The 20,921-nt window shown below is 48.9% G+C and overlaps 1 protein-coding gene across 1 annotated transcript; it reads right to left on the bottom strand.

Moving 5' to 3' along the window:
- Positions 1 to 10,879: 10,879 nt before the first annotated feature.
- Positions 10,880 to 20,034, bottom strand: LOC127656402 (guanine nucleotide-binding protein G(o) subunit alpha-like). Its single transcript, XM_052144726.1, has 8 exons — positions 19,673 to 20,034; positions 19,433 to 19,475; positions 18,204 to 18,345; positions 17,644 to 17,804; positions 17,351 to 17,479; positions 12,694 to 12,823; positions 12,329 to 12,482; positions 10,880 to 12,234 (listed from the first exon to the last, which is right to left on the bottom strand). Exons 1-8 carry the CDS (start codon positions 19,788 to 19,790, stop codon positions 12,047 to 12,049), a joined length of 1,065 nt encoding a protein of 354 aa, XP_052000686.1. The 5' UTR covers positions 19,791 to 20,034; the 3' UTR covers positions 10,880 to 12,046.
- Between the last annotated feature and the right edge of the window lie 887 nt (positions 20,035 to 20,921).

Below are 20,921 nucleotides of genomic sequence, written 5' to 3'. Positions count from 1 at the left end.
CCTCCTGTTCTCCCTCCTCAGTGTGTAGCTGACCATCTCTTCCAGCCTCCTGTTCTCCCTCCTCAGTGTGTAGCTGACCATCTCCTACAGCCTCCTGTTCTCCCTCCTCAGTGTGTAGCTGACCATCTCCTACAGCTTCCTGTTCTCCCTCCTCAGTGTGTAGCTGACCATCTCCTCCATTCTCCTGTTCTTCCTCCTCAGTGTGTAGCTGACCATCTCCTCCAGCCTCCTGTTCCCCCTCCTCAGTGTGTAGCTGACCATCTCCTCCAGCCTTCTGTTCTCCCTCCTCAGTGTGTAGCTGACCATATCCTCCAATCTCCTGTTCTCCCTCCTCAGTGTGTAGCTGACCATCTCCTCCATTCTCCTGTTCTCCCTCCTCAGTGTGTAGCTGACCATCTCCTCCAGCCTCCTGTTCCCCCTCCTCAGTGTGTAGCTGACCATCTCCTCCAGCCTGCTGTTCTCCCTCCTCAGTGTGTAGCTGACCATATCCTCCAATCTCCTGTTCTCCCTCCTCAGTGTGTAGCTGACCATCTCCTACAGCTTCCTGTTCTCCCTCCTCAGTTTGTAGCTGACCATCTCCTACAGCCTCCTGTTCTCCCTCCTCAGTGTGTAGCTGATCATCTCCTCCAGCCTCCTGTTCTCCTCCTCAGTGTGTAGCTGACCATATCCTCCAGCCTCCTGTTCTCCCTCCTCAGTGTGTAGCTGACAATCGCCTAAAGCTTCCTGTTCTCCCTCCTCAGTGTGTAGCTGACCATGTCCTACAGCTTCCTGTTCTCCCTCCTCAGTGTGTAGCTGACCATCTCCTCCAGCCTCCTGTTCTCCCTCCTCAGTGTGTAGCTGACCATCTCCTCCAGCCTCCTGTTCTCCCTCCTCAGTGTGTAGCTGACCATCTCCTAAAGCCTCCTGTTCTCCCTCCTCAGTGTGTAGCTGACCATCTCCTCCAGCCTCCTGTTCTCCCTCCTCAGTGTGTAGCTGACCATCTCCTACAGCTTAATGTTCTCCCTCAGTGTGTAGCTGACCATATCCTACAGCCTCCTGTTCTCCCTCCTCAGTGTGTAGCTGACCATCTACTACAGCCTCCTGTTCTCCCTCCTCAGTGTGTAGCTGACCATCTCCTCCAGCCTCCTGTTCTCCCTCCTCAGTGTGTAGCTGACCATCTCCTAAAGCCTCCTGTTCTCCCTCCTCAGTGTGTAGCTGACCATCTCCTCCAGCCTCCTGTTCTCTTTCCTCAGTGTGTAGCTGACCATCTCCTCCAGCCTCCTGTTCTCCCTCCTCAGTGTGTAGCTGACCATCTCCTCCAGCCTCCTGTTCTCCCTCCTCAGTGTGTAGCTGACCATCTCCTACAGCCTCCTGTTCTCCCTCCTCAGTGTGTAGCTGACCATCTCCTCCAGCCTCCTGTTCTCCTCCTCAGTGTGTTGCTGACCATCTCCTACAGCCTCCTGTTCTCCCTCCTCAGTGTGTAGCTGACCATATCCTACAGCCTCCTGTTCTCCCTCCTCAGTGTGTAGCTGACCATATCCTACAGCCTCCTGTTCTCCCTCCTCAGTGTGTAGCTGACCATCTCCTCCAGCCTCCTGTTCTCCCTCCTCAGTGTGTAGCTGACCATCTCCTAAAGCCTCCTGTTCTCCCTCCTCAGTGTGTAGCTGACCATCTCCTCCAGCCTCCTGTTCTCCCTCCTCAGTGTGTAGCTGACCATCTCCTACAGCTTAATGTTCTCCCTCAGTGTGTAGCTGACCATATCCTACAGCCTCCTGTTCTCCCTCCTCAGTGTGTATCTGACCATCTACTACAGCCTCCTGTTCTCCCTCCTCAGTGTGTAGCTGACCATCTCCTCCAGCCTCCTGTTCTCCCTCCTCAGTGTGTAGCTGACCATCTCCTAAAGCCTCCTGTTCTCCCTCCTCAGTGTGTAGCTGACCATCTCCTCCAGCCTCCTGTTCTCTTTCCTCAGTGTGTAGCTGACCATCTCCTCCAGCCTCCTGTTCTCCCTCCTCAGTGTGTAGCTGACCATCTCCTCCAGCCTCCTGTTCTCCCTCCTCAGTGTGTAGCTGACCATCTCCTACAGCCTCCTGTTCTCCCTCCTCAGTGTGTAGCTGACCATCTCCTCCAGCCTCCTGTTCTCCTCCTCAGTGTGTTGCTGACCATCTCCTACAGCCTCCTGTTCTCCCTCCTCAGTGTGTAGCTGACCATATCCTACAGCCTCCTGTTCTCCCTCCTCAGTGTGTAGCTGACCATATCCTACAGCCTCCTGTTCCCCCTCCTCAGTGTGTAGCTCACTATCTCCTACAGCTTCCTGTTCTCCCTCCTCAGTGTGTAGCTGACTATCTCCTCCAGCCTCCTGTTCTCCCTCCTCAGTGTGTAGCTGACCATCTCCTAAAGCCTCCTGTTCTCCCTCCTCAGTGTGTAGCTGACCATCTCCTCCAGCCTCCTGTTCTCCCTCCTCAGTGTGTAGCTGACCATCTCCTCCAGCCTCCTGTTCTCCCTCCTCAGTGTGTAGCTGACATCTCCTACAGCCTCCTGTTCTCCCTCCTCAGTGTGTAGCTTCCTGTTCTCCCTCCTCAGTGTGTAGCTGACCATCTCCTACAGCTTCCTGTTCTCCCTCCTCAGTGTGTAGCTGACCATCTCCTACAGCTTCCTGTCTCCTTCCTCAGTGTGTAGCTGACCATCTCCTCCAGCCTCCTGTTCTCCCTCCTCAGTGTGTAGCTGACCATCTCCTCCAGCCTCCTTTTCTCCCTCCTCAGTGTGTAGCTGACCATCTCCTCCATCCTCCTGTTCTCCCTCCTCAGTGTGTAGCTGACCATCTCCTACAGCCTCCTGTTCTCCCTCCTCAGTGTGTAGCTGACCATATCCTCCAGCCTCCTGTTCTCCCTCCTCAATGTGTAGCTGACCATCTCCTACAGCCTCCTGTTCTCCCTCGTCAGTGTGTCGCTGACCATCTCCTACAGCTTCCTGTTCTCCCTCCTCAGTGTGTAGCTGACCATCTCCTACAGCTTCCTGTTCTCCCTCCTCAGTGTGTAGCTGACCATCTCCTACAGCTTCCTGTTCTCCCTCCTCAGTGTGTAGCTTCCTGTTCTCCCTCCTCAGTGTGTAGCTGACCATATCCTCCAGCCTCCTGTTCTCCCTCCTCAGTGTGTAGCTGACCATCTCCTCCAGCCTTCTGTTCTCCCTCCTCAGTGTGTAGCTGACCATATCCTCCAGCCTCCTGTTCTCCCTCCTCAGTGTGTAGCTGACCATCTCCTACAGCTTCCTGTTCTCCCTCCTCAGTGTGTAGCTGACCATCTCCTACAGCCTCCTGTTCTACCTCCTCAGTGTGTAGCTGACCATCTCCTACAGCTTCCTGTTCTCCCTTCTCAGTGTGTAGCTGACCCTCTCCTCCATTCTCCTGTTCTCCCTCCTCAGTGTGTAGCTGACTATCTCCTCCAGCCTCCTGTTCCCCCTCCTCAGTGTGTAGCTGACCATCTCCTACAGCTTCCTGTTCTCCCTCCTCAGTGTGTAGCTGGCCATCTCCTACAGCCTCCTGTTCTCCCTCCTCAGTGTGTAGCTGACCATCTCCTACAGCCTCCTGTTCTACCTCCTCAGTGTGTAGCTGACCATCTCCTACAGCCTCCTGTTCTCCCTCCTCAGTGTGTAGCTGACCATCTCCTCCAGCCTCCTGTTCTCCCTCCTCAGTGTGTAGCTGACCATCTCCTCCAGCCTCCTGTTCTCCCTCCTCAGTGTGTTGCTGACCATCTCCTACAGCCTCCTGTTCTCCCTCCTCAGTGTGTAGCTGACCATATCCTACAGCCTCCTGTTCTCCCTCCTCAGTGTGTAGCTGACCATATCCTACAGCCTCCTGTTCCCCCTCCTCAGTGTGTAGCTCACTATCTCCTACAGCTTCCTGTTCTCCCTCCTCAGTGTGTAGCTGACCATCTCCTCCAGCCTCCTGTTCTCCCTCCTCAGTGTGTAGCTGACCATCTCCTAAAGCCTCCTGTTCTCCCTCCTCAGTGTGTAGCTGACCATCTCCTCCAGCCTCCTGTTCTCCCTCCTCAGTGTGTAGCTGACCATCTCCTCCAGCCTCCTGTTCTCCCTCCTCAGTGTGTAGCTGACATCTCCTACAGCCTCCTGTTCTCCCTCCTCAGTGTGTAGCTTCCTGTTCTCCCTCCTCAATGTGTAGCTGACCATCTCCTACAGCTTCCTGTTCTCCCTCCTCAGTGTGTAGCTGACCATCTCCTACAGCTTCCTGTCTCCTTCCTCAGTGTGTAGCTGACCATCTCCTCCAGCCTCCTGTTCTCCCTCCTCAGTGTGTAGCTGACCATCTCCTACAGCTTCCTGTTGTCCCTCCTCAGTGTGTAGCTGACCATCTCCTACAGCTTCCTGTTCTCCCTCCTCAGTGTGTAGCTGACCATCTCCTACAGCCTCCTGTTCTACCTCCTCAGTGTGTAGCTGACCATCTCCTACAGCTTCCTGTTCTGCCTTCTCAGTGTGTAGCTGACCATCTCCTCCATTCTCCTGTTCTCCCTCCTCAGTGTGTAGCTGACTATCTCCTCCAGCCTCCTGTTCCCCCTCCTCAGTGTGTAGCTGACCATCTCCTACAGCTTCCTGTTCTCCCTCCTCAGTGTGTAGCTGGCCATCTCCTACAGCCTCCTGTTCTCCCTCCTCAGTGTGTAGCTGACCATCTCCTACAGCCTCCTGTTCTACCTCCTCAGTGTGTAGCTGACCATCTCCTACAGCCTCCTGTTCTCCCTCCTCAGTGTGTAGCTGACCATCTCCTCCAGCCTCCTGTTCTCCCTCCTCAGTGTGTAGCTGACCATCTCTTCCAGCCTCCTGTTCTCCCTCCTCAGTGTGTAGCTGACCATCTCCTACAGCCTCCTGTTCTCCCTCCTCAGTGTGTAGCTGACCATCTCCTACAGCTTCCTGTTCTCCCTCCTCAGTGTGTAGCTGACCATCTCCTCCATTCTCCTGTTCTTCCTCCTCAGTGTGTAGCTGACCATCTCCTCCAGCCTCCTGTTCCCCCTCCTCAGTGTGTAGCTGACCATCTCCTCCAGCCTTCTGTTCTCCCTCCTCAGTGTGTAGCTGACCATATCCTCCAGTCTCCTGTTCTCCCTCCTCAGTGTGTAGCTGACCATCTCCTCCATTCTCCTGTTCTCCCTCCTCAGTGTGTAGCTGACCATCTCCTCCAGCCTCCTGTTCCCCTCCTCAGTGTGTAGCTGACCATCTCCTCCAGCCTTCTGTTCTCCCTCCTCAGTGTGTAGCTGACCATATCCTCCAATCTCCTGTTCTCCCTCCTCAGTGTGTAGCTGACCATCTCCTACAGCTTCCTGTTCTCCCTCCTCAGTGTGTAGCTGACCATCTCCTACAGCTTCCTGTTCTCCCTCCTCAGTTTGTAGCTGACCATCTCCTACAGCCTCCTGTTCTCCCTCCTCAGTGTGTAGCTGACCATCTCCTCCAGCCTCCTGTTCTCCTCCTCAGTGTGTAGCTGACCATATCCTCCAGCCTCCTGTTCTCCCTCCTCAGTGTGTAGCTGACAATCGCCTAAAGCTTCCTGTTCTCCCTCCTCAGTGTGTAGCTGACCATGTCCTACAGCTTCCTGTTCTCCCTCCTCAGTGTGTAGCTGACCATCTCCTCCAGCCTCCTGTTCTCCCTCCTCAGTGTGTAGCTGACCATCTCCTCCAGCCTCCTGTTCTCCCTCCTCAGTGTGTAGCTGACCATCTCCTAAAGCCTCCTGTTCTCCCTCCTCAGTGTGTAGCTGACCATCTCCTCCAGCCTCCTGTTCTCCCTCCTCAGTGTGTAGCTGACCATCTCCTACAGCTTAATGTTCTCCCTCAGTGTGTAGCTGACCATATCCTACAGCCTCCTGTTCTCCCTCCTCAGTGTGTAGCTGACCATCTACTACAGCCTCCTGTTCTCCCTCCTCAGTGTGTAGCTGACCATCTCCTCCAGCCTCCTGTTCTCCCTCCTCAGTGTGTAGCTGACCATCTCCTAAAGCCTCCTGTTCTCCCTCCTCAGTGTGTAGCTGACCATCTCCTCCAGCCTCCTGTTCTCTTTCCTCAGTGTGTAGCTGACCATCTCCTCCAGCCTCCTGTTCTCCCTCCTCAGTGTGTAGCTGACCATCTCCTCCAGCCTCCTGTTCTCCCTCCTCAGTGTGTAGCTGACCATCTCCTACAGCCTCCTGTTCTCCCTCCTCAGTGTGTAGCTGACCATCTCCTCCAGCCTCCTGTTCTCCTCCTCAGTGTGTTGCTGACCATCTCCTACAGCCTCCTGTTCTCCCTCCTCAGTGTGTAGCTGACCATATCCTACAGCCTCCTGTTCTCCCTCCTCAGTGTGTAGCTGACCATATCCTACAGCCTCCTGTTCTCCCTCCTCAGTGTGTAGCTGACCATCTCCTCCAGCCTCCTGTTCTCCCTCCTCAGTGTGTAGCTGACCATCTCCTAAAGCCTCCTGTTCTCCCTCCTCAGTGTGTAGCTGACCATCTCCTCCAGCCTCCTGTTCTCCCTCCTCAGTGTGTAGCTGACCATCTCCTACAGCTTAATGTTCTCCCTCAGTGTGTAGCTGACCATATCCTACAGCCTCCTGTTCTCCCTCCTCAGTGTGTATCTGACCATCTACTACAGCCTCCTGTTCTCCCTCCTCAGTGTGTAGCTGACCATCTCCTCCAGCCTCCTGTTCTCCCTCCTCAGTGTGTAGCTGACCATCTCCTAAAGCCTCCTGTTCTCCCTCCTCAGTGTGTAGCTGACCATCTCCTCCAGCCTCCTGTTCTCTTTCCTCAGTGTGTAGCTGACCATCTCCTCCAGCCTCCTGTTCTCCCTCCTCAGTGTGTAGCTGACCATCTCCTCCAGCCTCCTGTTCTCCCTCCTCAGTGTGTAGCTGACCATCTCCTACAGCCTCCTGTTCTCCCTCCTCAGTGTGTAGCTGACCATCTCCTCCAGCCTCCTGTTCTCCTCCTCAGTGTGTTGCTGACCATCTCCTACAGCCTCCTGTTCTCCCTCCTCAGTGTGTAGCTGACCATATCCTACAGCCTCCTGTTCTCCCTCCTCAGTGTGTAGCTGACCATATCCTACAGCCTCCTGTTCCCCCTCCTCAGTGTGTAGCTCACTATCTCCTACAGCTTCCTGTTCTCCCTCCTCAGTGTGTAGCTGACTATCTCCTCCAGCCTCCTGTTCTCCCTCCTCAGTGTGTAGCTGACCATCTCCTAAAGCCTCCTGTTCTCCCTCCTCAGTGTGTAGCTGACCATCTCCTCCAGCCTCCTGTTCTCCCTCCTCAGTGTGTAGCTGACCATCTCCTCCAGCCTCCTGTTCTCCCTCCTCAGTGTGTAGCTGACATCTCCTACAGCCTCCTGTTCTCCCTCCTCAGTGTGTAGCTTCCTGTTCTCCCTCCTCAGTGTGTAGCTGACCATCTCCTACAGCTTCCTGTTCTCCCTCCTCAGTGTGTAGCTGACCATCTCCTACAGCTTCCTGTCTCCTTCCTCAGTGTGTAGCTGACCATCTCCTCCAGCCTCCTGTTCTCCCTCCTCAGTGTGTAGCTGACCATCTCCTCCAGCCTCCTTTTCTCCCTCCTCAGTGTGTAGCTGACCATCTCCTCCATCCTCCTGTTCTCCCTCCTCAGTGTGTAGCTGACCATCTCCTACAGCCTCCTGTTCTCCCTCCTCAGTGTGTAGCTGACTATATCCTCCAGCCTCCTGTTCTCCCTCCTCAATGTGTAGCTGACCATCTCCTACAGCCTCCTGTTCTCCCTCGTCAGTGTGTCGCTGACCATCTCCTACAGCTTCCTGTTCTCCCTCCTCAGTGTGTAGCTGACCATCTCCTACAGCTTCCTGTTCTCCCTCCTCAGTGTGTAGCTGACCATCTCCTACAGCTTCCTGTTCTCCCTCCTCAGTGTGTAGCTTCCTGTTCTCCCTCCTCAGTGTGTAGCTGACCATATCCTCCAGCCTCCTGTTCTCCCTCCTCAGTGTGTAGCTGACCATCTCCTCCAGCCTTCTGTTCTCCCTCCTCAGTGTGTAGCTGACCATATCCTCCAGCCTCCTGTTCTCCCTCCTCAGTGTGTAGCTGACCATCTCCTACAGCTTCCTGTTCTCCCTCCTCAGTGTGTAGCTGACCATCTCCTACAGCTTCCTGTTCTCCCTTCTCAGTGTGTAGCTGACCCTCTCCTCCATTCTCCTGTTCTCCCTCCTCAGTGTGTAGCTGACTATCTCCTCCAGCCTCCTGTTCCCCCTCCTCAGTGTGTAGCTGACCATCTCCTACAGCTTCCTGTTCTCCCTCCTCAGTGTGTAGCTGGCCATCTCCTACAGCCTCCTGTTCTCCCTCCTCAGTGTGTAGCTGACCATCTCCTACAGCCTCCTGTTCTACCTCCTCAGTGTGTAGCTGACCATCTCCTACAGCCTCCTGTTCTCCCTCCTCAGTGTGTAGCTGACCATCTCCTCCAGCCTCCTGTTCTCCCTCCTCAGTGTGTAGCTGACCATCTCTTCCAGCCTCCTGTTCTCCCTCCTCAGTGTGTAGCTGACCATCTCCTACAGCCTCCTGTTCTCCCTCCTCAGTGTGTAGCTGACCATCTCCTACAGCTTCCTGTTCTCCCTCCTCAGTGTGTAGCTGACCATCTCCTCCATTCTCCTGTTCTTCCTCCTCAGTGTGTAGCTGACCATCTCCTCCAGCCTCCTGTTCCCCCTCCTCAGTGTGTAGCTGACCATCTCCTCCAGCCTTCTGTTCTCCCTCCTCAGTGTGTAGCTGACCATATCCTCCAATCTCCTGTTCTCCCTCCTCAGTGTGTAGCTGACCATCTCCTCCATTCTCCTGTTCTCCCTCCTCAGTGTGTAGCTGACCATCTCCTCCAGCCTCCTGTTCCCCCTCCTCAGTGTGTAGCTGACCATCTCCTCCAGCCTTCTGTTCTCCCTCCTCAGTGTGTAGCTGACCATATCCTCCAATCTCCTGTTCTCCCTCCTCAGTGTGTAGCTGACCATCTCCTACAGCTTCCTGTTCTCCCTCCTCAGTGTGTAGCTGACCATCTCCTACAGCTTCCTGTTCTCCCTCCTCAGTGTGTAGCTGACCATCTCCTACAGCCTCCTGTTCTCCCTCCTCAGTGTGTAGCTGACCATCTCCTCCAGCCTCCTGTTCTCCTTCCCCTGGTGGGCCATTGTATCAGCTGGCTGTAGTGTGTGTTTCCTTAATTTTTCCCGCTTCGTCTTGCAGAGGATGCAGTGTCTGTGTGTAATATCTGTGTGGCCCAGATGTAGGGATGTTGCCTAGTCTGGGTCAGTCTCCATCTCGTATGCAGGTTGACCTGCAATGACATGAAAAGTTTTTTTGTAGCTAGCTACATAACATAGGACCAGAGGTGTAAAATCAAAAGTAATAGTCAGTATCTGGGATGGCCAACAGCTACATTAAGTACTTCAGTGCATCTCCTCCTTGTGAATTGCACCAGATTTGCCAGTTCTTGCTTTGAGATGTTACCCCACACTTCCACCAAGACACTTGCAAGTTCCCGAACATTTCTGGGGGAATTGCCCTACGCCCTCCAATCCAACAAGTCCCAGATGTGCTCAATGGGATTGAGATCCGGGCTCTTCGCTGGCCATGGCAGAACACTGACATTCCTATATGGCAGGAAATCAGAACGAGCAGTATAGCTGGTGGCATTGTCATGCTGGAGGGTCATGTTAGGATGAGCCTGCAGGAAGGGTACCCTGTAATGCACAGTGTTGAGATTGCCTGCAATGACAACAAACTCAGTCCCGTGATGACGGACCCTCCACCTCCAAATCGATCCCGCTCCAGAGTATGGTGCATGTTCATTAATTGTTTATGGTTCATTGAACGAGCATGGAAAACATTGTTTAAACCCTTTACAATAAAGATCTTTAAAGTTATTTGGATTTTTACAAAATAATCTTTAAAATACAGTGTCCTGAAAAAGGGATGTTTCTTTTTTGATGAGTTTATTTACACCCCTGCATAAGATGATTGCATTACATTTTACAGTATTAACAAGACTAGATTAACCCATTTCTGCTCTCCTGCTCCCTGGTTGTCTGTTGTTTAAAAGGATTGATAATCCAAAACTACACGTGGATATAACGTTAGGTACTTTAGAAAATAGAAATCAAGCACATCTGTAAACATTACTTAAACAAAAAAATATTTTACTTACCTTTATAAAAATGTAGAGAGCAAACATAGGTAAATAGAGATATCTTGGCGAAAGTGATGTTTTTGCATCTCACTGCTGCAACTCAGGCAATCCGACGTCTCTTTGTTATCTCCGCTACCTGCTGTCCATAGCCCTTAATCCAGGATGGAAACCTAAAAAAAATCTTGCCTTGTTTTCAAGTTTTTTACCTTTTTCTATCGTGTGACTTATTAGTGCATATTTTTTACACAATGTGAGCATACCATTTCAGCAATGAAAGAAAGCGAAAGAAAAGACAACACTCCAACCACAGAATACCTCCAAAATGGCGGTAACACCCATAATGCACTTCAGTTAACGCAAGTTTGACGTCATCTGTCAAAGACTGATTGTTTATTTGGATTCCCACAGAAAACCTAAACATACCCATACCCCTAACCTTAACCATACCACTAAATCTAACCCTTAAACTAAACTTAGTAACAGCCAATGAGACTTTCGCGAGACTTTAGCTGCAAGAGGGTTACCTTCTTGACACAGCCATGAACTTAGGTCTCCCAGAGATAACACGCATGAGAAAGCATAATATTAAAGCATAATATTGCCTTCATCTTTCTCACTAACAATTGTATCTATTCATTAAACGTATTTTTTCACTATTCATATTCATAACATGTCATATAATTATAATTTTTACCCAAGCTAATTGTATTATACATTATTTAATACACTATTAACCATGTTAAATGTAGGCATAAAGCAGTACACAAACAGTAGTTGGTGCTAAAGTGTTTCCTTTTTAATGTAAACATTTCATTGATCATCATAAAACTAAAACCAGCAGTACAGTGCAGTATACCCCAAGGGAGGAAAGAGAACATTCAGTGCACCAAACAAAAAATCCATCCAGAGCGGAGAAAAAGAAGAGAGGGATGGGAAAATAAATCTGGGTTAAGTAACAGGCCATGGATGAATAGAAAGTGTGCATGCATCACACACGCACACATCTGTACACACTCCCACGCATTATATCATCAGATAAAGAGAGTGAGATAAAAATAAATGACAGCTCATTCATTCAGTAATTCAGTTATATATGAATCCGAATGACTTTTTTTTATATTAATGCTGTTCTACATCCAAAGTCTGTTAGCTAGTTTGTTTGTATACATAGCCCGACATTGATAGGGTGCACAAAGTGTGGGGCAATACAAAATTTGTAAATACATGCGCTTATAATTATATAAATAAATACACTACAGTATCATTTGTACAGAAATTAACAGATTTTGATCTACTTGTGCTCATGTAGCGTGAGAATGTTGTCAACATTACACTTTGTAAGAGGCTTCATTAGCTGAAAGGCATTTTATGTCACAGCCTGAAGCCAGTGGGCAGAAACCCAATGAGTGATGCTCAGTTCACAAACAACTTTGGCTTTAGAGCTGCCCCTGGACAACATTCAGTTTCTGCAATGACATTCAGCTCTACCAAATGATTAGTCAACCAATGACAATGATTCTCAGTCATTTAATATTTCACACATATTACTCGATGAAAAAAGCCTGCTAGAGACACTGATCCTTCTGGGTTTTTCAGATAATTTTACTTCAGGATCGTGTCAGCACTTCAAAGTCTCTGCCATGCGGACTTGTGTGTTATCACCTGACAAACACTCTCACTCATTGTGACTAACACTCACACACATGCACTCATGCTTAAAGCATCTATGTCCGGCCACACACATTTTACACTATACATGCACGCCCGTACATTATTAGCTCCAGGAATGATCTGATGAACTACAAAAGAAATTCAAGGGATAAATATTCTGAACAAAAGACAAAATTGACAGACTGAAATTAAATAAGGGAGTGCCTTGGCCAAAGTCATAGGGGTGTCAGTTCGGTCACTTGTTACCATATTGAGGAGCAACAAGTGGATTTTGAGCTCAGTAGAGGCCACACCCACGCAGGTTATTGGCAATGATGATGTCAGTGACAGCATCAAAGACTACTTGGATGTTTCCTGTGTCGGTAGCACAGGTGAGATGACAGTAGATCTCTTTATTAGGAGAGCGATTCTTACTCTCAAACTGACCCTGGATATATGCAGCTGCGGCGTCAAATGTATTTGGGCCTGTGGGAAAGATTTGGGTGTCAAACACTGTTGTTTGGCTGTATTTTTTCATATCTGTAAATTTATTTTATACATTTGTGCATGGATTTTGTACCTGTATATTCTGGGAAGCAGATAGACAGTGGAGATTTTGTGATCTTTTCTCCAAAAAGGTCCTTCTTGTTGAGGAAAAGGATGATTGAAGTGTCGACAAAGAACTTGTTATTACATATAGAGTCGAAAAGCATAAGCGACTCGTGCATACGGTTCTGCAGAGGAGAAAGAGATAATATAATGAATATTGGATGCACTTTTAAGTTCACTAATGAGAAGCTTGTAGTGGGTGAATAATGTAGTATTCTTCTGTAACCGGTGATAGAAATTTCAGATGTACCTTAAAGTTATTCATTTACCACTCTATCTAGTTTATATATGAGACTATAGTGTGAGAATACAAGTTGTCTGAGAGAAGTAGTTCACCGTGGTCTCATCTTCATGGAGCATTTGGTCATATCCACTCATCGCCACACAGAAGATAATGGCTGTCACATCCTCAAAGCAGTGAATCCATTTTTTTCTCTCTGATCTCTGCCCCCCCACATCAAAAAGCCTGGGGCAACACATCACACACTTTTAAAATGCATATAAAGCCATGTGTGCATACACACACAAGACACTTGATCAGATCATACAAGTCAAACTCACAATGTACACTGAGAGACAAAATAGGTTGTCCAAAGCATCAGCATTTTTCAGCATTTAGAGTCTAAAACACTCAAGGAAATAAATGTTTTCCTACTCCTTATGCTATTTAAAGACAAACATATAGAGGAACTTTTGACAGATTTCTGTTGATTCCTGCTATTTCATAGCAGGAACCTCCCTTTTTATTTATTTAAAAGGATAGTTCACTCAAAAATGAAAATTCAACATTTACCCTCATGCCATCACAGTTGTTTATGACTTTCTTCTGCTGAACACAAATTTGGATTTTTAGAAAAATATCTCAGCTCTGTAGGTCCATACAATGCAAGTGATATGTACCAAAATTTTGAAGCTCATAAAAGGGCATAACGGCAGCACAAAACTAACCCATATGGTAATCCATGTCTTCAAAAGCGATATGAGAGTTGTGTACTTTTTTACTATAAATTCTCCTTCCTGCCCAGTAGGTGTCGAAATGTACAAAAAAATAATAATGTGGAAGTGAAAGTGGGGATTTACAGTAAAAAGGACTAAAATATTGATTATTTCTCACCAAACCTATCATATCGCTTCTGATGATATGGATTTAACCTCTGGAGTCTTATTGATTACTTTTCTGATGCCATTATGTGCTTTTTGGACCTACAAAATTCTGGCCACCATTCACTTATATTGTATGGACCTACAGAGCTGAATTATTCTTCTAAATATCTTTGTTTGTATTCTGCAGAATAAAGAAAGTCATGAGGGTGAGTAAATGATGAGAGTGTTACGAATGAAGGCAGTGAAAGGCAGACGAGAAGGTGCGGATCCAAATGCAGTTTACTTTTATTAACTTAAACAAATAAACAAAGGAAAACCCTCAATGGGGAAAATAACATGAACAAAGAACTCGGGCAGGGAACATAGACCAGGAATAGCACGGAGACAGGCATCCACAAACATCAAACATCATTCAACGATCGACAGGGGAATGGAGAACAAACAGGGTTTAAATACACTGGAGACATGATGAAGACAAACTACAATCAGGTGAGCACAATGACACAGGGCTGGCAGTGATTAGGGCCGGGGATCCTGGGAAGTGTAGTTTAGACAATAGACTAGTGACACAGAACACAGGGCAGACAACAGGAGAACGCGACATAGCCCCCCCCTCAAAGGAGCGGCTTCCAGACGCTCCTAAGAAAAAAGAAAAAAGGGAATACTCCAAAAAACAAAAAATCATCCAAGGGGAGGGGGGCCAAACAGACAGACCCAGGGAGCACAAGGGGCAAACAGACAGACCAAGGGAGCACAGGGGGCAAACAGACAGACCAAGGGAGCACAGGGGGCAAACAGACAGACCAAGGGAGCACAGGGGCAAACTGATAGACCAAGGGGCACAAAGGGCAGACAGGCAGTCCAAGGAGGCACAGGGGCAGACAGGCAGTCCAGGGAGGCACAGAGGGTAGGCAGGCAGTCCAAGGGGCAGGGACAGGTTCAGGAGGCCTGGGAGCTGGCCACAGGGTAAGGACAGGTTCAGGAGGCCTGGGAGGCTCCGGAGGCGGAGCCGAGGGAGGTGGCGCCGTAGGAGGCTCTAGAGGCGGAGCCCTGGAAGGCTCAGGAGGTGGAGTCGAGGGAGGTGGAGCCGAGGGAGGTGGCGCCGTAGGAGGCTCTAGAGGCGGAGGCCTGGAAGGCTCAGGAGGTGGAGCCGTTGGAGGTGGCACTGTAGGAGGCTCTAGAGGCGGAGGCCTGGAAGGCTCTGGAAGCGGAGCCGATGGAGGTGGAACCGTAGGAAGCTCTAGAGGTGGAGCCGAGGGAGGTGGCACCGTAGGAGGCTCTAGAGGTGGAGCGAGGGAGGTGGCGCCGTAGGAGGCTCTAGAGGCAGAGCCCTGGAAGGCTCAGGAGGTGGAGCCGAGGGAGGTGGAACCATGGAAAGCTCGGGAGGCTCAGCTGAGGGAGGCTCTGGAGGCGGAACTGAGGGAGGCTCTGGAGGCGGAGCTGAGGGAGGCTCTGGAGGCTCAGAGGCCTCAGGGGGCGGAGCCGTAGGAGGCTCAGGAGGCAGAGCCGAGGGAGGAGGAACCATGGAAAGCTCGGGAGGCTCAGGGGGCAGAGCCGTGGGAGGCACAGGAGGCAGAGCAGAGGGAGGCTCGAGAGGCGGAGCCCTGGGAGGCTCGAGAGGAGGAGCCCTGGCAGACTCGAGAGACTTGAGAGATGGAGCCCTGGGAGGCGGAGCCCTAGGAGGCTTGGGAGGAGGAGCCATAGGAAGCTCTGGAGTCTCTGGGAGCAGAGCCGTAGGAGGCTCGGGAGGCGGAGCCGTAGGAGGCTCTGGAGGTGGAGCCATAGGAGGCTCGGTGAGAAGGGCCGTGGAAGACTCGAGAGGCTCTGGAGGCGGAGTCCTGGGAGGCTCGAGAGGCTTGAGAGGCGGAGCCCTGGGAGGCTTGAGAGGCGGAGCCCTGGGAGGCTTGAGAGGTGAAGCTCTGGAAAGCTCGGGAGGCTCGGAAGGCGGAGCTCTGGAAAGCTCGGGAGGTGGAGCTCTGGAAAGCTCGGGAGGCGGAGCTCTGGAAAGCTCGGGAGGCGGAGCTCTGGAAAGCTCGGGAGGCTCGGAAGGTGGAGCTCTAGGAAGCTCGGAAGGCGGAGCTCTGGCAAGCTCGGGAGGCTCGAAAGGCGGAGCTCTAGGAAGCTCGGAAGGTGGAGCTCTGTAAAGCTTGGAGGGCGGAGCTCTGGAAAGCTCAGGAAGCTCAGAAGGCAGAGCTCTGGAAAGCTCGGAAGGAGGAGCCCTGGGAGGCTCGAGGGGTGCTGGCTCTTGGACGGTCCTGGCTACTGGTGCTGGCTCTTGGACAGTCATGGCTACTGGCGCTGGCTCTTGGACAGTCATGGCTACTGGCTCTGGGACGGACAAGACCACAGGTGCTGGCTCAGGGACGGTCGAGGCTACAGGCGCTGGCTCAGGGACAGTCGAGGCTACAGGCGCTGGCTCGCTGACGTCGGAGGCTACAGGCGCTGGCTCGCTGACGTCGGAGGCTACAGGCGCTGGCTCGCTGACGTCGGAGGCTACAGGCGCTGGCTCGCTGACGTCGGAGGCTACAGGCGCTGGCTCGCTGACGTCGGAGGCTACAGGCGCTGGCTCGCTGACGTCGGAGGCTACAGGCGCTGGCTCGGGGACGGTCGATGGCTCAGGCTCGCTCACCGTGGCATGCGTGGGCTCTGGCTCGCTCACAGTGAAAAGCGTGGGCTCTGGCTCGCAGACCGTAGAAGGCGTGAACTGGGGAGCAGAAGTCTTTCTTCTCCTCCTCTTCCGGGCGGACGAAGCTGGCAGCAAGTTTGGCTCGTTGGCAGGCGTGAAAGGACGAACCACGGGCGAATGGAGGGTTACCATTGTGGGAGGAGCTACGGGGTTCTCCTCGACGATGTCCATGGTTAAAGGGGAACCGCAGGCCAGTAGGGTCTCCTCCACGAACGCGCGGAGCGTCCAGCCGCGCGTTGCCGATGGCAACCGCTCCTTGAGCGCACTGTTCAGGTTGCCACGGAAAAAAACCACCAGGGAGGAGTCAGGGAAGTTGGTGGCACCCGCAATCACGAGAAAATCGCGGGTATAGTCTTCCACCGGACGGTTTCCCTGCATTAGGCTGAGCAGCTGACAGCTCGCCTTTAGAACCGCTGGATCCATTTTGTTGGTCGATCGTTCTGTTACGAATGAAGGTAGTGAAAGGCAGAAGAGAAGGTGCGGATCCAAATGCAGTTTACTTTTATTAACTTAAACAAATAAACAAAGGAAAACCCTCAATGGGGAAAATAACATGAACAAAGAACTCGGGCAGGGAACATAGACCAGGAATAAACAAAGGAAAACCCTCAATGGGGAAAATAACATGAACAAAGAACTCGGGCAGGGAACATAGACCAGGAATAGCACGGAGACAGGCATCCACAAACATCAAACATCATTCAACGATCGACAGGGGAATGGAGAACAAACAGGGTTTAAATACACTGGAGACATGATGAAGACAAACTACAATCAGGTGAGCACAATGACACAGGGCTGGCAGTGATTAGGGCCGGGGATCCTGGGAAGTGTAGTTTAGACAATAGACTAGTGACACAGAACACAGGGCAGACAACAGGAGAACGTGACAGAGAGAATTTTCATTTTTGAACTATCCTTAAACAATAGATCCCTGCAATATGCTACAAGTAAAGATCGAACTTAAAACAGTTGCACAGGTATCAAAAACATCTTAAACTTCACATACAACCTAATTTTTTTCTGGCTTTTATAACTCCAGCTAGTATGAAGCTCTGAGATTTCCCTTTTTTTTTTAAAGATCAGATAATCAGGTAAAGTTTGATCATGTGCTTAAACATGCCTTTAGGAGGCAAAGAAAAATCCTTATTTGGATTTTATTTTGAAATTCAACTCACATGAGTGGGGAAAAAAAGTCTATACCTAAAGTTGAGGTTCTTGAAGCAAAAATTTGTTTCAACAATGCCAGTAGTTTTGACTCGGGTTCTGAGGATATCCTGTTCAGTGGGAAGGTAATCTGGAGATCCAATGCGCTGCAAACAGTCTAGGTAACTGAAACATAGAAAGCACAAACAAATTTTTAAAGGTTCATAAGTATAACACCATTTGTGCATGAGCGAGAGCATGAGATTTGTGTTCTCCAGCACATGACCTGACTGTAACATGCTCATTGCATCATCTCATTGCATTCGGGTGGGCATAACAGAGAAACTCACTATTGGGCAGAGTCGTTGAGCTGGTACTCTCTTGAGCGGCTGAAGCAAACTTGAGTTCCAGCATCAGACCACACACGCATCATGGCAGCCAACAGTTCTGTTGAGAATGGCTCAGTGTCCTCCATACGAGTGACCACATCAAATATCAATTTACCGTCTGCCTATAAACATGAGCACATTTTATGAATATACATTATATATAAGGTTATAAACGTGTATCTTTTTCAATGCAAACTGTAGGATATGCAAAGGAGGGGCCACCGAAGTATATTTCACTGAAAATACAATGTTGTACAATTTCATTCACTAGATGTCACTCTAGCTCTATGCATCCTCTTAAGAAGTCTCTTGATTAGGCTTAGGTTATGCAAGGTATGGTAAAATCATCAGAAAAATACAATGTGAATAATAATGTGAGATAATCTAATGTGAGCATCTCTCACCACTTACACTTGACTAACTCTTTGTCGTGGATTGCTTTTTGACTTCAGTATTTTCAGTTCTCTTGATTGATAATCATTGCATGCATGCATACAGTGTGTGCATTTGTGTATACATACAGCTCTGTTCTTGTCTGCGTAGTCTATACCAAGAGTCTCCATGGCTCGCAAGATGGTAGCAAGGCTCTGAATGGTGTTGCTATAGACCACAGGTTTAAACTGCTTTACATCATCTCCAGAGAACCCATCTTCATGGATAATCCTGACGCGGAGACAACATATAACAGCCATTATGCACACGTGCACACACACACACACACACACACACAGTAGTATAATTAGGGAGGTAACACTTCACAATAAGGTTCTATTTATTAACATTAGTAAATGCATTAGGTATCATGAGCTAACAATGAACAGCATTTATTAATCTTGGGTAGGGTTAATTTATTAAATTAAAATGGTTTATCGTTAGTAAATGTTAATTTATGCAACTTTTCATTTTTAAATGTATTAGTATATGCTGGAATTAACATTAACCAAGCTTAATCCATGCTTGTTAGTTCATATTAACGAATGCAGTCAACAAAAGATAACAAATACAATGTTATTGTAAAGTGTTAACACTGGGGATAAGGTTTAGGTTGCATAGCTCAAGATGTTGGTCATGTGTACTATTTTAAGTGTTAAATTAAACAGTAACCGTGTAATAACTCTATAATTGAAATAAAATGTTTACAAAAGAATGTATCTTAGTTGTTGTGTGTGATCCTTTACAAATATTAATCGAGTATTTAATAGTAAACCGAATTGTTAAAACTGCAGTGTAACATTGTCTTTTGGGGATTTCGTGTAGTTATGCGTGTTTCCGTAGTTGTGGAAATGTAAGATTGGGTGACATAGTCCCTGTAAATCCCTTTAATGGGCGCTTAAAGCTGAACAAGACTGTGGGGATCAGGCACTAAAAGCCACCCATTAAGATTAATACTGAGAAAGATTCTAATGCACACACACACACACACCATCGTGCAGAACAAGACATAACAGTAGCTATGAAATGCGCATGCAAAACGTGAAACATTAAGGAACCTTGAAAAATAGTCCAGCAGAAACAACGACAAGGTAGACGCACACGTTTAAGACTAACATACAGTTATTCACAGAAGGAAAGACAAACGTAAGCGCCGTCTCTTGGGATAGCTTGTTCAGCAATACCACACTTTGAACAGCACATGCTAAACACTTCTCTGCAGCGTTTACTGCCCGTCCAGTGGAACATGGCGGATCCGACATGAAACGACCCCGGATAACGGCACACAGACTCAACGAATACTTGAAAACGCACTTACTTCATCTGTTTGACAATGGTGCTCTTCCCTGACTCCCCTCCGCCTGTGAAGACAGAGGCTGTCAGTGCGGTCTCTCTCTCTCTCTCTCTCTCTCTCTCTCTCTCACACACACACACACACATACACACACACACACACACACACACACAACTGGCCCTTTACAAGCACTCACGCGCACGCACACCTGCACAATCTATTCTCTTATGGATCATATTTTAAGACTTTTTCTGCGTGACCTACCGAGCAGCAGTAATTTGACTTCTCTGGCTGCGCTTAATCCGTCTTCTTTGAGGTTTTTCTCGATCGCTCTGCTCCGGTCCAGAGCCGCGCGCTCATCTGCACTTAACGTGCATCCCATTGCAAGACCGAGAGTCGGGACACGCGAGAGCTATTTCCCAAATATCCGTCGCTGTCCCACACTCTCCTCTCTTTCTCACACAGCCTGACGACAGTCGCTAAAGCATCCGAGCCGAATTGAGGTCAGGGACAGGCTCGCACTTCGGCCTCTTGACTGGGAGGAGGTCGTCCTGCTCGCGCTGCGGATCGCGGGTGTCTTTTGGGCGGCGGCAGTGACAGCCAGCACGAGCTCTCATCTCAGGCTGTAGTTCCCACTTAATGCGCGAGGGGCAAACCCCTCTCATCGCGCTGACGTCACATACAGAACAGCGCTACGAGAACATCTGTTCGGTACTGATTTTTGTTATGTTTCTGTCTATAACGAAAAAATTATTTGGATCAATAATTTGCTTTAATACGAGTTAAGCTAAATCCACAGAAATTGTGGCATAATATTGATTACCACGAACAATTATTTGTAAAAATTTATTAATTATAACAAACCGTTAACGTTAAATACTGTAGGCTACTAAAATAATTTTCCAAAGTATAGCCACAACACGTAAACAATATGCGTATTAACATGATTTTAGTGTGATAAAATCACTTACTAACCGTTTCTGTGTAAAGTGATATCCAATTTTACAACCTCGTTGCCATGACGATGCCAACAAACCCTAAACGACTGCAAGAATTAAACATTTATTTAAACAACTATACAGCTCAAATAACATATGCGTTTTAACGGAAGAATTCATGCAAGTGCTTATAGAAAATAATAAGCTTCTCATTTCCACCTTTAAACCCTCCAAAAATGATCCCCATCCACTTCCATTGTAAGAGTCTAACTGTAACCTCAATATTTAAAAATTCTCAAGAAAAGGACAGACGAGTCGAAATTATTATTATTATTTGTGGTAATCAATATTATGCCACAAATTCTGTCGATTGAATTTAACTTGTTTTGAACCCGGAATATTCAATTAAAGAAATTATGCATTCACATGAGGGAGCACAAATACACTAATATGTAATACAAATCATTTCTCAATGTATCTACAGTATACAACAGATACAAATCTCCCCTCCCCTTCCCACTCCACACACACAATCTTACAGCTCAAAGATTCCTGTGGATTTCTCTAATGCTTAA

Source organism: Xyrauchen texanus, chromosome 2, assembly GCF_025860055.1.
Source record: "Xyrauchen texanus isolate HMW12.3.18 chromosome 2, RBS_HiC_50CHRs, whole genome shotgun sequence".
Lineage (NCBI taxonomy): Eukaryota > Metazoa > Chordata > Actinopteri > Cypriniformes > Catostomidae > Xyrauchen > Xyrauchen texanus.
The sequence above is the reverse complement of the archived record's forward strand: the minus strand, read 5'-3'. Positions and strand labels throughout refer to the sequence as shown.